Source organism: Poecile atricapillus, chromosome 11 (genome assembly GCF_030490865.1).
Source record: "Poecile atricapillus isolate bPoeAtr1 chromosome 11, bPoeAtr1.hap1, whole genome shotgun sequence".
Taxonomy (NCBI): Eukaryota; Metazoa; Chordata; class Aves; order Passeriformes; family Paridae; genus Poecile; species Poecile atricapillus.
The window spans coordinates 6,718,578-6,734,720 of NC_081259.1; the positions used below are offsets into that span (position 1 = coordinate 6,718,578).

Consider the following 16,143-nt stretch of genomic DNA (forward strand, 5'->3'; position numbering starts at 1 on the left):
TTGAGCTGGGAAATATGAATGTTCAATTTTTGCCAAAATTGTCATTAATACTTTGGCCTGCAGGATGAACAAATAAAATATATACAGGCGTTTCTTAGACAAAAACTTATCTGTTAGAGGTTTTGGAAAGAGGGGCTGCAGTCTAGTTCTGTACTCCTGATTAACCCAGTGCAAACAGCTGGAAGCATTTGAGAAAACAAACAGATGCAACATGGTTATATTTCAATGTAAGGAGTTATGAAAGCCGAGAGTTTTTAATAAAATCATTTAATTTTTTTGAGTCTTGAAGAAGTAAAGCTTGTCATGGAATTCACAGTAGTGCTTTTTCAGTAAGGAGTGTAGAAGAAGAAATTAAATAGTTGTCCAAATGTGCACTAAAAGCACCTTGGCATTTAGAGGGAATTGATTCTTTGAGAAAGAAAGCAAATATTGACGAGTTACATTTTTATATTTATTGAATATGAATCTAATTTTGCAGTTGTTGCAGTCAATAGGAAACATCCCATTATGCACTGTATGGGTTACCTCATATGTAGTATATTTATCAGCAACTCAAGCTACAAGTGTTTACAGCTGTTTCATGGAGAATTTCACTATACACCATGTACTTCAGTGATGCACTTCAAAAGGAGTTTTAAACTCTGGAATAAATCATTTGAGAATTCACAGGCAGTTTTGGGACGTGAACAAATTTATAAAGCTTTATAAATAAAAGCTATATGATTTAAATCCCAGAATTCACTGAGAGAATGCGGGTCTGATGTGTGGATGCTGCAGAAAGCCTCAAGTTGTGACTTTTTGTGCTTTGCTCCTGCAGAATGTGAGAACTTCTTGGAGGATGGGCTGAGCAGCGTCTGTGCCTCGTCACAGGGTGGTCTTAAAAGAGAGTCTGGGAGTGAGTCTGACCTCTTCCCCATGCCTGGTGATGGGATGGAAGACCTTGTCTTTGGGAAGGTAAGAAAGCCTGGTTGGGATATGGTTAAAAAAGCCTCTGATAAACCCATACAGCACACACAGATCATCTTGGTTTCACTGGTGAGCTGGAAACCTGGAAGTGATTATCCTGGAACCAAATAGATGGGAAGGATCCGGTCTCCTCCTCGGGTGCAGCAACATGAGGGATGTATTTACTTGCAGCAGAATTCCAAAAGCTGTGCAGCCCCCAATGGTTAAAAAAATGGAAGTAATTTTGTCTTTCCAAAAGTAAATCAGGCACCAGAGGAACAGTTGAAAAGGTGGATTTTCTTGCAAGGTCATTAGGGATTGCACAGACGATATGAAATCCATCTTTAACTCATGTAACAAAGAGCTTTTCTCCAGCAAACTGTGACCTCTCTTCTGACACCTTTGGATTTATGTGCTGTAATTCTCAGAGGAACCAGTGTTTTTCTGTAAATGCAGTGTCATAGGAAGGAAACACTCATTCTAAATACTTCAGGCCAATTCCAGGGAATAGTTTTGTTGCCTAGGTGACATACCTCTAATGCCTGTTTGCGTGCAAGTAGAATGAAAGTGTTTTTAAGTTTGCTTAAAATCAACAACAGAAGTCATTGCTAACGTTAGTCATCCCTGTACACTTTGTGCTGCTGAGGAGTGGGAGAGACGTGAGAGACAGAGCTGGCCTCCTGAGCAGAGGATGCCTTCCTTTGGCATCAGTCTTTTGCATCTACGTCAAAGCAGCCTGAATTTATTCAGGGGGTCATCAGGTTTTTGCTCTTAAAGAGTCATCTTGCTTGTAATTTGTATTCTTGGCATAAGCAGATGATGAAAGAGCACCCAGAAAGAATATAGTGATGTAGAATCAAAAGGGATGTGACCCTTCTTTAGAGCAGCCATCACTGTGGTCTCCATGAAAACCCCAGTCCTTAGTTCAGCTGCAGCTCATAGGTTTGAGCAGGCACAGCTCCTACTCTGAAAAACTTAACTCTCAGAGTAGCTTTCACACTGGCTTTCTGAGAAATGTATTGAATTGAAGAGAATTCCGTTTGCTGAAGTCAAATCAGATGGTGGTGAATATTTTCCAGCAGGATGGGAAACACCACAGCCCAGGCTAAGTGATCTCATGTGCTATAAATGAACAGTAAAGTCATCCTTAATGCATGTGGTAGGGCACAGAGCTCACCAGCCTCACCCTTTCCCATCCTAGTGTCAAAAGGATCTGGGACCCTGGATTGTCAGAGTACAAGGCTGTTTGGCAGAGCTGTCTTCAGTTCCCTTGTGTAGAGTGACAGGGATTGCGACAGCCAGCTGCCATTTGAGCCTGATGTAATGCTTGTATGGGAAAGTGTGGGAGAAGAGTGCAGTGGGAACACAGCAAATTTTATATTCTACAGAATTTTAGCTTTTCCCCTTTCTTATGTGGAAAGTTTCCTTCTCCAAATACCAGAAAGAAAGATTAAAATGTAACCAGGATAGGTAGAGCAGTGCAGCAGGGATGCCATAGTGAAGGGAGGAGGTGGTGGGGAAAGCAGAGCTTCAGTTGCCAGTGGAGAGTGGGCAGAGGCAGGATTTTTTTTTCTTTGTTGAAAGGGAATTTCTTAATTTATCAGCCTTTGCATTGTTCTCATTATGCAGTGGGTTGCAGACTTTGTCTTCAAATGGCTTCAAAAGGTTCCTGAGTTGAGTTTAGGAAGTTATTCAAAGCTAATCTCAACTTCAGTTGCTTTGCGTTTGTTTTCCTGACCAGCTTGATTCCTTGTCTTCTTTCTCAGGATTTATCTGAGTATTTTTTCTGCAGTTAAAGTTATTTCTAACAGATCAGAAAAACTAATTTAGTGTTGTGGGCTTTTTCCTTAATTAAATCTATTTGGTTTTACAGTACTGACTCCAGGTGGTAGAAATGCAAATTATAGATATTTTTAATGACCACCAAAATAAGTGGCGGCTGTAATCTTTTTTCCAGAAAATATTGTAAGAAGCTTGTCTTGGCTGTAGTTGATAATTTATAAACCTATGAAATAGTACAGCTTCTGTATCAAATTGGGAAGAGACAGAATATGTTTATGAACAAAAAGAGGATCTCAAACCTTTCAGTGTCATGGTGATTATTGTTATTGCCAGTTTTGTTCTTGTTTCCCCTTTCTGTGGAGAAAGAGTTGAACTTTTGTCTACTAGAGTTGTTTTTGGGTTTTTTATTGTAGAAATAACTACTTCTATGCTAACTGCTTAATGCATTAAAATAAATGTAGGAATAGCAAGTTGCTGTTTGTCCAGGGTCTTTGTGCTGCTTCCTCAGCCATCACTTGAAATTCACAGTTTGAAAGCTCTGGTGGTTCTGTCCCAGGACCATGAGGAATTTGGGTCTGTGAAGTCACAGGATCTGCAGGTGCCTCACCCTGTCCCTGGTGTTTGCTGTGTGCTCCTCTCCCATCTCCTTCCCTTCTCCTGTGCTTGTTTCATTTCTTTCTCTGAAGGACATGTGCTGAACTGTGGAACATGAGCTCTTGGGTTCAGGGAGCTTTAGCACTAAAACCTGCCCGTTTTTTCAGACTTTACAGGCTGTCAATGAGATGCAGAAGTTGTTTCCAAGTCTATGACTTCAGCAAAACATTTAATTTTTTTTTGCATCAGCATTCATTCCCATGTCCTCGTCATCCTGCTTTTCCCTCTCTGTCCCAGACAGTCATCTGTGCAGGCTTTGCAGCATCCTCCTTCTTGAATGATTAATGCTGCATAAGGTCATTTCTCACAATCATCTGGCAACATCCTGGGGTGGAGCCCACATGCTTTGCTCATCTTAACTTTTAACCGGCCACCGAAGTCCAGCGTTACTGGGAAGCTTTTTAATGTGCCTCTTGGGAAATGATTCAGCTGAAGGGAGTCAGGAACCCACAGATCATCGCCAAAGGAAGGGATTGCAACTCAGTCTTGAACATTGTTTAATTTCTAACTTTGTTTTGGTTTGTTTAAAGAAAAGACACAAATACATAAATGTTTTGCTTTTTTTTTTTGTATCTCTTTAAAAAAAAGCAAACAAAAAAAAAAAAAAACAACAGCTGTGCAAAAAAACAAAACAAACCCAAAGGAATAAAAATTTTCAGGAAAAGGCTTTCACCTCCACTCCAAATCATAAAAGTTATGATAAATAATTAATAGAAGGCCACTGTTGAAGTTAATTTTAAGGAACCTGGAGCCACAGGCAAATCCAAATAAAAAATTACTCTGCTGGATTATGTATATCAAGCCAACTAAAGATGTTTGCTCCTTTAGTGGAATGGTATTCCAAATAAACTTCAAGATTCCAAGGCTTAATTTTTTTCATCTTCTTTTTTAAAATACTCTAACACCTTTAATGTCTTCGAAGGTCAGGGGACAGAGAAAGTTTGTCTCAGCACTTTGCATGTTGTCATCATGGAAATGATTGAAAGAACATTTAAATTCCCCTTATCAAGACCTCCTACAGTGGAGGGATTTAGCTAAAGAAGATATCTTATACCCCCACCATCCCAGTGATTTCTGTTATCCCTATTCATGGAGAATTACATGTGTTCTTTCTCAGAATACTCACTTTTGCACCTTATCTTATTTTTTCTTAGAAGCTTCTTGGCAAATACTGAGGGCAAAGAAAATGTCTATTAGCAAACATCTGTAAAGGCTCTTTTTGGCCACGAGGTTTATGGTCACAGTTATGCCCTGAATTCACTGAGGTGCAATCCAGCAAGCCTAACTTGAAGAAAATTAGTATTTCTTTAATATTTCCTTTTTCCTGTAAGAAAAGAGCTCATTCTCTTCTTCAAACATGGTATTTTTTTCCTCAAATAGGATTAAAGAGCAATGCATATTTACTGGCCAGACAGCTGATTTTTTGCAGTGGTGACTATAATATAGATGTTTTAGACGTGTCAGCCACACTTGGCATTTTTCAGACAAAGTAGTCTTTCATATTAACTGTTTTCCTTTGTTTCAAAAAAAAAAAAATCATTGAAATGATGGCAGAATATTTTTAGAAGAATAAGCATGGGCCACAAGTTCAAGGGAATTGTTTATTGTGCTCTGTCGTCAGTGGAATGCTCAAGGTAAAAGTTAAAATGGACCAAATGTATTTTTCAGATTTTCTCAAATGTCTCCTTGAACTGCATTTTGTGATAAAATCCCTAAATCTTCCTTGTTAGGGAGGTGGGTTTTGTTGTGCATTTCAAACTGCAGCAGTATTCTCATCTGGGAAATAAAAATCCCTCCTTTTACTCTAATTCCTCCCTATTTCATTTGATGTTCTGTTTCTGGATTTCCATCTGGATTGAAAGTTTCCAAACTCTCCCATATCTCACACAGCTGATGGGGTGAAGTCAGTCCTCTCCTCCCCTGCTCTGCTGCCCCAATCCCAGAATGATTTGGGTTGGAAGGGAGCTTAAAGCTCACCTTGTTCCAACCCCCTGCCGTGGGCAGGGACACCTTCCACTAGACCAGGTTGCTCCAAAACCCCATCCAGTCTGATCTAATGTCTGACAGTATTTTTCTGTCTTGGAAAAGTGGCAGACTCTTTCCTCCACTGTAGGAGTGTTATCCACATAATGACTACTTGATTTGTCTGTATTTAAGCAATTCAATAAGATCACATCATGACTCACACAAATATCAGATTATCTTGAATACTGCTGAACATCATCAAAAACTTCACAGGGCTTCCATTTCAGTTCTTTTTTCTTTAAACCTCAGCTTCCTATTCAAATGTATCAAATCCAGTAGCTTACTAGTTTTCAGAACATAGCTTTCTGAAATCCTCTATTAATGTTTGACATACATAACACAAAGTGAATGTTTTTGGAGGGATGTATTTTAAGTGTATTTTTTTATGCTTTGTGTTTAAAAGGTTCTTGTACTTTGGTGTTGTGCTATGGATGCTGTCTTTTTTTTTTTCCCTCTGTTTCCCTGTGATGGATGTGAGAAGGGCAGCAGTGTGACAGCATTTTGTTAAACCATCTCAGAACGTTATTGTATACCTATTAAACTGAACTACGAATAAAAAATAGCTAAGCTTGAAACAAGACTTCTCTCTGAATAGTGAAATATTCAATTAGAAGGTTTTTTGCATATCTCAGTTTCTTTTTGTTCAGTTAAATAAAAAGCTTATAGCTTATAGTGTGTGCCCCTCAAATAAATCACAGAAAAACAAAAGTCTCTGGGCTGTTTAACATCACTCCTGCTCATCCTTCCCTCCATGGAGTCTGATGCCCATCTTTCCCTTCCAAGAACAGGATTTTGTATCCAGTTGTCTTCTGCCAAGTGCTTGCCGGCAGCCTGCAGCCCCTGGGGCACTCAGCTCCTGCCCAGCCTCCTGAGCCCACTGTGTGAGGACACTGAACCACCAGGGCTTTGCTGAACGCTCTCTTGTGCATGGCCTGACACTCTGCCTGTGATTCTTTCAAATGATACAGCACAGGCCTCTGCAGGAGGATAAGTTGAAACTTCCCATGTCAGTCCCTCAGGGCAAACACCATTTCAGGCTGGAGGTGATGTCAGAGAGATGCTTGTGTTTTTTATGGTGGCCACAGGGAACACAGAATATGCACGGGCTCTTCTGGGGCTGTATGGTCAGCACATGGCCTTTGGCCAGAGAGAGCCAGTTTGGCTTCTACATACTGCTTTTGGAGCAAATTAAACCCAAAAATTACAGTATGACTCAAAAGCTCTAATACAGGGTGGCTGATCCTGTAGAACAATATTTTTGGATGACAGTTGGATTTGAAAAATGCTGCAAACCGTGGTATTAACTTGCTGTTTAATGGAAAGTAGTTGGGGATGAAGAATTAAGCTTTTATTTTTTTCTGTCTGTTTTCTGCTACTGAGTAATTCTCCCTTTTGTGTTGCATGATGCAGTGGAACAGTGCATTGCCCTTGAGCTCTACAAGGCCATCCCAGCCCCACAGGAGAGGCTGGAGTTTGTCATCAGGAGCTGTGATAACCCCCTTCCCCATTACTTTCTCTCAGTAAACCTTTGGCAGTTTTATGGCACCTTGATTGATAACAGGTTTAGCCAGAAATGGTGAGAGGAACAGAATTTGCTGTGCAGGATGAAATATAGAATTGGGGAGAGGAAGGCAGGCAGAGGATCTGGGCTGGGAGCCTGGGTAATGGCAGCCAGGGACTTGTGGGTTGGAAAAGGTCACCCTGCAGAGCATTTCAACCTCTTCTGAAACCAGAGCAAAAAGTCTCAGTTCTATGATGGTTAATTTGCCTTATGCCATCGACTAAGAAATCTCTCAGCTCGTGTGGAATATAAAATATTTGCATTTGCTTAAAATATTAAGTGTATTCAGTTCATTGGAAGTGTTCAGAGCCAGGCTGGACGGGTCTCTGAACAACCTGATATAGCGAACAATATCGCTGTCCACGGCAAGGGTGTTGGACTAGCTCATCTTTAGAGGTCCCTTATGACCCAAACCAGTCTATAATTCTACTTTAATTTATTTTTAATTTTTCTTACCCACAGCAGCCTGAAGAGGAGCAGTCTGCATGTGATGTCACCAGCTCCAGCTCCTCTGCAGATGACACCATGTCCCTGGAGAGGAACTCATCCCTGGGCAGCGACACGTCCCTTCCCTTCCCACCCATGGGGAGCTTTGCCCAGCCCAAGGACAGGCACAGCCTGGATGGCAGCTGCACCAACATGGTGTCCTCAGAGGGAGGAGAGAAGGAAGAGGAGCTGGACAGCATCACGGATGTGCCCGCGCCTTCCTCCGTCCTGCGCAGCTCCATGCGGCCGCTGTCTCCTTTCCGCCGGCACAGCTGGGGGCCGGGGAAGAATGCCACCAACGAGGCAGAAATCAATCAGAGGAGGTGAGTGAGGAGCTGCTTTGATTTACTCTGCACCCACTCATGCATATTTATCTGAGCTTTTAACCTGGCATGATAAAACTGAAGAGTTTATCAGAAGTGAGCATGTCACTTTTGATTATTTCTTTTTCATTTGAAGAGGTTAAGACAATCTCCTAATGTATGTTTGTTTGGTTTTTCTTAAATTAACTTTCAGGATTAAAGTACTTAATACCTACAGTATGCTTGAGCTTTCCAGAGTAAATGGAATTACCTCAGGACAGGTCTTCCATTAGAACTGTCACGCCCCCTTTCTGTACAAAGGAATTATTGGAGTGTTAAATCTCACTGACCACAGAATAAACATGACCATTATTGCTCTGATTGTATTAAGAGATAACACAGGCACTGGGGTTTAAAAAAATTCTGTGGAAACTCTTCATAATGGTGAGATGGGTCCTCCCTGTTTCACGGAATTGGTTCCACCTCAGTCTCTCATGGGCAGTAAGTTCCACCTAATTCGTCACCGATGTCCCTGGTGTTAGTCAGGAAGATTCAAAAAGGAAGTTTTCCCATCTCTTCTTTCAGAATGTGCAAGGGGGAGAGGGATACAAACCGTGTGTGTCCATGCTGCTTCCAAGTCACTGTGGGAAGAAAAGTTGCTCAGTCCCCCATTTCAGTGGGGAAGAAGATGAAATAAAGGAAGACACACGCCAAAAAGTAGTAATTGGTGTGAGGTTCCCTGCCATGCCCTGCACTGTTCAGCATTTGGGCTGTGAGATTCTTGAGGCCAAATCCTGTGTATTCTGAGCCCAGTGGAGCTTTGGCCAGTGTTTTTAATGTGCTTTAATGCTCCCAGAGCAGGAATTGCCAGTTGCTTTAGCAGGGTCAGGGTGCCACATCCTCCCTGCAGCTCACAGAGGCTGCAGGCCCAGGTGTGCAGGGCAGTGCCACTCTCTGGCTGCCTGCTGTGTCCTCATGGCAAACATTCTGCTGTTGACAGAAACAGAGCCATTGCACGTGGGGCTGGACTGCATTAAATTAAAACTGGCCACTCACTGCGGGTTCCTGAAAATGGTTACTGACCCCTTTGGATAATCCAGGGAGGGGCAGCAGCCTCCCATCAGGAATGTCTGCATCCTTTACACACAGCAGCAAAATTAGGGTTTCACTAAAGGAATATCAGAGACCCTTCAGGTTTTAAAGTCAATTTTGAAAACCATTTGGGATCCTCTAAGTAGCATACAGTGAAATATTTTTATTGTTGTTGTTGAACACTGTCATCTTTTTTGGGCTTCATTCCTGGTCCCCAGGTAATATTTAAATAAGTCAAGTAATGCCCATCAATTTTTTTAAAGTGACAAAAGAGTCAGCATACCTGCAGATGACAGAATGAGTCCATAAGCTCATAAACTCATTTGGGGAGATTTACTTCTGAGTGTAGGGCCTGATGCATAAGGATTTCTGAGGGTAATAAACTGCATAGCTGGCAATCACTGCTAACACTGAACAGATGGGGTTAAATTCTCCTACATCACGCTTTGGAGGCTGTTTCTGATATGGGAAAATACGTTCATTGTAAATGTAAGAAAATCTGAGTTAAAGGAACAGTAATTCTTCTCATATGTTCTCACATACAGCTGCAGCTACATAAGGATAGCTGTCATGTCGGGGAATTAAAAGAAAAGCTGGGTGGGTCTGTGGTGCTGATTAAATTCATGTTTGTTTTTATGCTTCTTTTAGAAAGGAATTTGGATTATTTGCTGTGTCGTTTTGTTGTTTTCTTTGTTCTTTTCATATGTGGCTCTTGTGCTATTGAGACTCGTTGCTTAGTGCGAAACAACAAATACTGAGGAAGTGCAAACAAGTGACTTCCACTCAAATCAGTTAAATTCTGAGTGTTTGCTTATTCACTTATTTCTCATGCAGTAGATGCTTTTCCAGCTGAAGGGGAAAAGTCCTTATTGTAACTTGACTTTTGCAAACCTTGCAAGTGGAGTAACCCTGAGCACAAGGTTGGCTGAGGTTTGTCTGGCTGGATCTGTGCTGCTCCCACCACCCTTTGTGCTCCCTCCCCTCCTCTGGCACTTCTCTGCTCTGTAGGTGAGCAGATTGTGCTCACTAAATGAGGAGAAAAATAACTAAATAAAGTTGAATTGCCACCGAAACCAGCCCAAGGATTAGAACTGGGCTGTGCAGCCAGGAAGAGGAATGGGGTGACAGAGTGCACCATCAGCTGGGCTCTGAGAGGTGCTTCCTGCCCCAGCAACCACTTGCAGCCCTCATCCACACCAAAAATAGTCCTAACCTTGATGACAAAGATAGCTAAGTCAAGCTTAGATAAAGGTGCTGATACAGGATCCAAAAAGCCTACGGAAAAAAAAAAAAAAATCAGCCTTTTGTAAAATTTGATCTTTTCCACCGTTATGTGTTTCCTGTTTCTTAGAGGGATGAGTATAAAATTTGTTCACAGAAAAGATCAGGATGAAAAAATAATAATCTTAAATGAAATGTGAAAAAATGCTCAATCCCCTTCACTTCCCATCTTTCCTCAAATGCACTTCACAGATAGTCCTCATGCCTACATTTTGCTATTAAAATACAAAGAAAACCAGCAAGGCTGCACAAAAGGATGTTCATCCTTCAGTTAATTCCTGACATTCGTAGCAGATTTGAAATGCCTGTCTTTCAACAATGCTGCAGTGTGTGTTAAACATCCAGGCTGGGGAAAGAAACACCCTCATGTTTCACTGATGGATTAAGAACTGCAAAACTGGAGCTGGTGTTAATCACTGTTGCTAACAGCTTCTGTCAAAGAGTTTGGCCTTATCTAAACTTTAAACTGACCTGGCTTTGGCAGCAGCAAAGTTGCATCATGGTCAATACCTGTGCAGCCTTCTTTCTGTACAAAATAAAACCAACCAAACCGGATTTATTTGTAGAAGAGAGGAGAAACACAGAGACTCATTGCTTCCCTTCATATTTCATTTTGTGTTTTCCCTGTATGTCCATTCCCTCTGTCTGTGTGCTGGGGATATTAATCCTTTAGCTGCCATTTGTTAATTTTTTTTTTCATTCAAGCTGCTGACCATTCTCCATGATTCATTTTCAGTTCAATGCGAATTCTGGGGGATGGTATAAAGAAGCCTCCCATTCATAGGAGAAGGTACAAAGCCAACTAATGTGACTAACTGTTTTGTGTTTGAATGTCTACTAACTCCATCCTCTCATGTTAGAAAACCTGTAGGACCTCTGGAAGTGTTGGCATTAGAGCTGTGCATCCCACCTGGCTGCTTTCTCTCTCCAGTCTGACCCAGGTCAGGGTTTGTGCCCCACAGAGCACATGCTTGAGCTGTTTTCTCCAGAACATTATGTCAGTAGGGAAAAGAAATCTCAGATATGATTTTGTTGACCTTCACCATGTGTGAAATTTGTAGTTGGTTAAAACAGTTTACCTGGGAGCATGTGTGTGATTTGGATTTAAAGCACATCAGAGACTCCTGGCAAGACTTTCAGGAAGGGCAGCTAGGGGAGGGGATGGGTCAGACACGATCTCAGAGTTGGAGAACACTCTGAAGATCTGCAGCTGGTTGAATTTAATGTCTTCAATTTTGCTCTTGTGATGGTTTTTATAACCATCTGCCTAAAAAAGAGAAAATAAAATGTGTTTTTCTCTTTACTTCCATGTGTTTTTCCTCTCTATAACAAACTTTCAATTTCTCATCCTTCCCACGGATGTGCAGTTCCACTCATGTAACCTTTGCATTAGTTATTTGTATATAAATATATACTTAGTTTTTGACACAACAGATGTGGACTGTCCACACTTAGACATTTTAGGCTAAAGAAAAAAGAGAGGTTGAACTTCTGCCCTTCAGTGGTTCAATCTTGTCTCACTTCCCATAGCCTGCTACCTCCCCTCCTGTGCCAGGTTAACTTGGGATTTCACTTCACTGGAAATATGGATGGGGTGATGTGTGTGTAAACAAACTACCACATTCCCACATGTGAAAAGAATGATGTTATGACCAAAAAAATCACCATGCCTCACCGTGCATCAGCATCAGTGAACCCTAGCAGTGCTGTACAGTTCAAAAGAGCACTCTTAAAAAAGAATTGTTTTAAAAAGACACAAGAAAAAGCTTTTTTTACTTCTAAGAAGCCACTTCATTTGCATCAGTGCAGGAAGCAGTCCAGTGGTTGTCTTCTCAGCTCATGCAAATGTACTTCTTTTTATCAGTGATCTCTTAAGGCTCCTCTGTTGGAGCTGTGTTAGTATTTGGAGTCAAAATATCCTGAAACAATGAGCTTGCAAGTAGAATAAAGAAAGTGTCTGGAATACCTGATCAGATCTGATATGTGTGATAATCCTTTCATAAACATTTTCACACTTTTTCTGGTCTCTAAACCATTTTGGAATCATCCTCTCTAACCCCACTTGGGGAGCAGGAGCCTGAAACTGATTCCAACAGTTTATGCTCTCCCACAAGGCTGATGTAGATAAAAGCTCATCCTCGTCCCCAAGATGTCCTCTGTAAAGGAGTTTTACATGCTCTGAATTGATCTTTTTATGATTTTATGGTGGCTCCCCCACAGGACTGACATTCTGCAAGAGTGCTTTCCACAGCCTTTGTCAACAGATCCCCTTCCTTCTTCCTTTGAGATCTTAACACTTCCAGGCTTCCTCCTACATATGTAGGGCTCCTCTTCTTCCCTCCCTCTATTTTTCTATTTCCCTCCCCTGCAGTTTAGCATTTGGGATCATCACCATAACATGGCAGTGATCAGGAATAGAGGAATCTTTTAAAGTCTAGTGTAAATGTTACATGGTTTCTTTAATGAGGAGAATCTTCTTTCCTTCGAAAAAGGGACCACACAAAAATGAGTGAGTTTGGAATGCAAGGTGACACGAGCTTGTCTCAAAGGGTCTGCCAGTCTCTTGTGGCCACAAGCAGATGTCCTGGGGAGCCATGTGTGACACCTTCCTTGGGATGCTTTCTCAGCTGCCCCTGAGCAGATCTGAGTGACCCACTGGGAGGCTGAACCCAAGCCTGAGAGTGCAGATTGTGTGTGATGGAGTCCTGTGGCCTTGGTTCCTCTATGATTTCACACAAGTATTTAGTCCCTACCATCCCCCACTAATACTTAAACACCTGCCATTGTGGTTGAATTGGGTGAGGATGATGAAGCACTTGGAAGTATTAGCATGTTATGGGAAGGAATGTGTTCGTGAAGAATGTTTGCAGTACTGTGCTGTGAGCTACTGGTGAAACACACCTGGGGGCTTTTGGGTGCAAAGCTTTGGGTGTATCCTCACCCAGTTAGCATCCTTTATAAAACAGGCAGCAGTTATCTGAACTTTACCATTGAGCATCCAAAATGTTTCCAATTGTCAAACCCTTACAGAATATTTCCAGTGTTGCACTGTGTGTGGAAACAATATGAGGACTTGTCATGACATGATGCATTAAGTGGGTTTAAATCTTGGTCTGTGCCCTCAGAGGCTTCTGGCACTCAAAGTTCCTTGTCCAGGAAGGGTTAAATTTGTTCTGCCCTTTTCATAGGCTCCTGTCACGGAGCAGCACATGCTCTGACCATGTTCCCTCCTTGCATGGATCTCAGACCAGGACCTGAGACCTGTGCTTATGCAAATTTCCCTTCAGACAATGGGTGCTTCCTGAACAGCTTTTCCAGGATTTAGGGATCATATAAATGTCATAGCTGACAAGAAGATGGATTTCTCTGTTTCTGCAAAACCTGCAATTGAGCCACGAGCTAACAGAGAAAAAATAACAAAAGCAGTCTAAAGTAACAACCAAAATATTTGCATTCTGTATTTGCATTTCTGATGTCTTCCATGATGCAACTTTGAGACTCTTCTGGGGAATGGGAACTGAAAGGTCTTTTAGATAGAAGCACTCTTGATTTAATCCCAAGTTAATAGTAAGATTAGCCTGTTTTCTCTTCCAGCCTCTTTCACTGACTGGCTGTGCAGCATTTAAGAATGTGTCTTTCTCCTTATTTTTCTAAGTGTAGCCTGAGGTTATTAATATTTCTATGGAGGGGATTCACACTATGAAATATCTGTAAGGGATTCTTTTTCTGATTTGAGGATGAGAGTTACCAGGAAAATACTAATCATTACTAACACAATGGCTGTGTGTGTTTAATTACAAATTGGCTTTGGTATGTTTTAGCCTTGTTTTTCCCAAAAACCTCTCTCCCCACAAGGAGTATTTTTTTCCAGTACATTGTATACTCACTGATGGGGTTGGTTTGGGGCAAGCATGGACTGTCCTGCCCCCTGTTCAGTGGTAGCCTCAGGCATTTGGGGCACTGTGGTGTGTTTGTGCAACCAGACGTGTGCTACTGCATTATTTCTGAGTTTGTTGTTGTTTTTTTAAGATACGTGAGAGTGAGAGTCTTTTAACGTTCCCCACGTTCCACAACAACCCGATAATCACCGCCCTTCTCCTTTCTTTGCCTCTTTTGCTGTTCCTAGTTTGAGCTGGTGTCCCTCAGGCGTACAGTACATTACCATGGGTCCTGACTTTACTTGTAGAAGGTATGGTATGAATCGATGTGCAGGAGCACTGCAAACACCCTGTCGTCAGCTTCTCGTGCATCGCCTCCTCCACTGCTGCTCTGGCTGAAGCGTGCACGTGTTTGTTTGCTTGGTCTGCTTTTTCAGCAATTCCCCTTGGGAGTGGATCCTCAGAGCTGGGCTGCAGGTGGAGGTGGTGGCTGCTTTCCACTGGCCTCTGGCATTAAGGAAGCTGCGCTCTTGGGTTGAGCTGCTCTGTTCCGTGATGACTCCAAGCCGTGGTTTTTTCCGCAGCAGTGATCAGAATGATAATTGTGACAGCCGAAAAATCAAACCAGGATTAAATATGATTCAGCACTGCTTTGTACCAGATCAGTCTCATAAAGGATTTAAGTTCACATGGACTTGCTCTCTGTAAAATGAACAACCTAGGCTTTTCTTCAGAGAGACTAGTCGTGTAAAACCTTCTCTGAAAAAAACAGTCTGATCAACACAGATGAAAATTTCCCAGGCTCTTAAAGTTTGCATCTTCTTCTTTAGAAAGTCCCAGTGCTGAGATTGATGGTTGCAAGTCACATCTTTCCTCAATATTGTTTTGAAGCCAATCCCCCAGATTTTATGGCTTTATAGCTTTTCTCTGGCAGTTTTTGCTGGTTATGGGTAGAGCTATTAAAACTCTTATCCTGTATTGAGAAATAAACTTGCTCTTCCTGGTACAGTTTAATTGTGTGTGGTGTACATATGCCAATCAGCAAATTGGAGACCAGTATCACTGATAACTATTTTATGGTCTAATATTTGCAGGTTTTAACTAGTATTGTCACATATACATTATTTTATTTTTTTTTTCTCTACTGCGTAGCATCATTGTTGCCACCTTGGAACATAAAAAAGGTATTTTTCTGTCCTAAATAATCAGTAGAAATGGGACTGATTTCTACCTACAGGTGTTTTAGAATAAACTTTTAAATGCCTGCTATTGATACACATTGATGAGTCAGTCTTCCTAAAGCAGATTAAATTATAAATGCTTCAACCAGTCTTTTTTTTTCTCATTAATTACCATGAAAAAAGGGGTTTTTAAATCTACTAAATCTTCTTATTCATAGTTTATTTAGTTTTTGCTTTCAGGGTGCATATTTATGAGCCTTTTAATGCTTCTAAGGGACTGCAGAACATTAATCCCTGCTATGCAAGTCTACCTGAATTTAAGGCTCCTGTAGTTGTTTAAATCATCTGTACAGCCTGCAGTATGTTTTCTTTTTCCTGTGTTTGCATGTCAGCTTGTTCACCACTGAGATGTCATGATTAGCCTCGGTTGGGATATAAATCCAGGGTAGGGCTGGGACTTAGTGAGTATCAAATCAAAGATTAGCCATGGATCTGTGCTTGTGTGCTGGCAGGGGAATCTGTAAAGCTTCACCCAGTGAACCCACACTGGCATTTCAGCAAGTTTGTTGATGGTTGGGCACAAGGAGCAGGAGGGTCAGAAGCAGAATATTAGGGCACCATTTATCAGATTAAATAGTCCCGTGTGAGAGAGGGTGTGTTTTGTGTAGGTGAGAGGAGAGTGTATTAATGTTCTTCTGTGGAGGTCACTTGTCTATCAGCACCTGTCTCTACAGAGTTTGGCCAAATGTTTTATTTCTAACAGATCTGCAAGCAAAAGTTCAGTATTTTACTTAGCTTTGAGTTACTGCTCAGCCCTGCTGGGCAAGACCTAGCTCCCTCAGTAGATGATAAAATAAAATTGATTGGGTGATGGAGACAACATTTACTGAATTTAAAAACAAAACCACAACATGGGTAAAAAAGAAACCGGCTTTGGCAGAATAAATGACATTATC

At 41.5% G+C, this 16,143-nt stretch overlaps 1 protein-coding gene across 15 annotated transcripts in view; it reads left to right on the forward strand.

Annotated features, from left to right (window-relative positions):
- The window catches only part of AKAP13 (A-kinase anchoring protein 13), a 207,328-nt gene that overhangs the window by 148,232 nt on the left and 42,953 nt on the right, over positions 1-16,143 (forward strand). For 8 of the 15 annotated variants that reach the window (XM_058846593.1, XM_058846592.1, XM_058846596.1 and 5 more), the window contains 4 exons: positions 818-954; positions 7,430-7,776; positions 10,865-10,918; positions 14,255-14,317. In XM_058846593.1, the coding sequence (XP_058702576.1) occupies positions 818-954; positions 7,430-7,776; positions 10,865-10,918; positions 14,255-14,317 (601 nt within the window). The remainder of the gene's footprint in view (positions 1-817; positions 955-7,429; positions 7,777-10,864; positions 10,919-14,254; positions 14,318-16,143) is intronic. The other 7 variants (XM_058846594.1, XM_058846602.1, XM_058846605.1 and 4 more) reach the window with 3 other exon arrangements.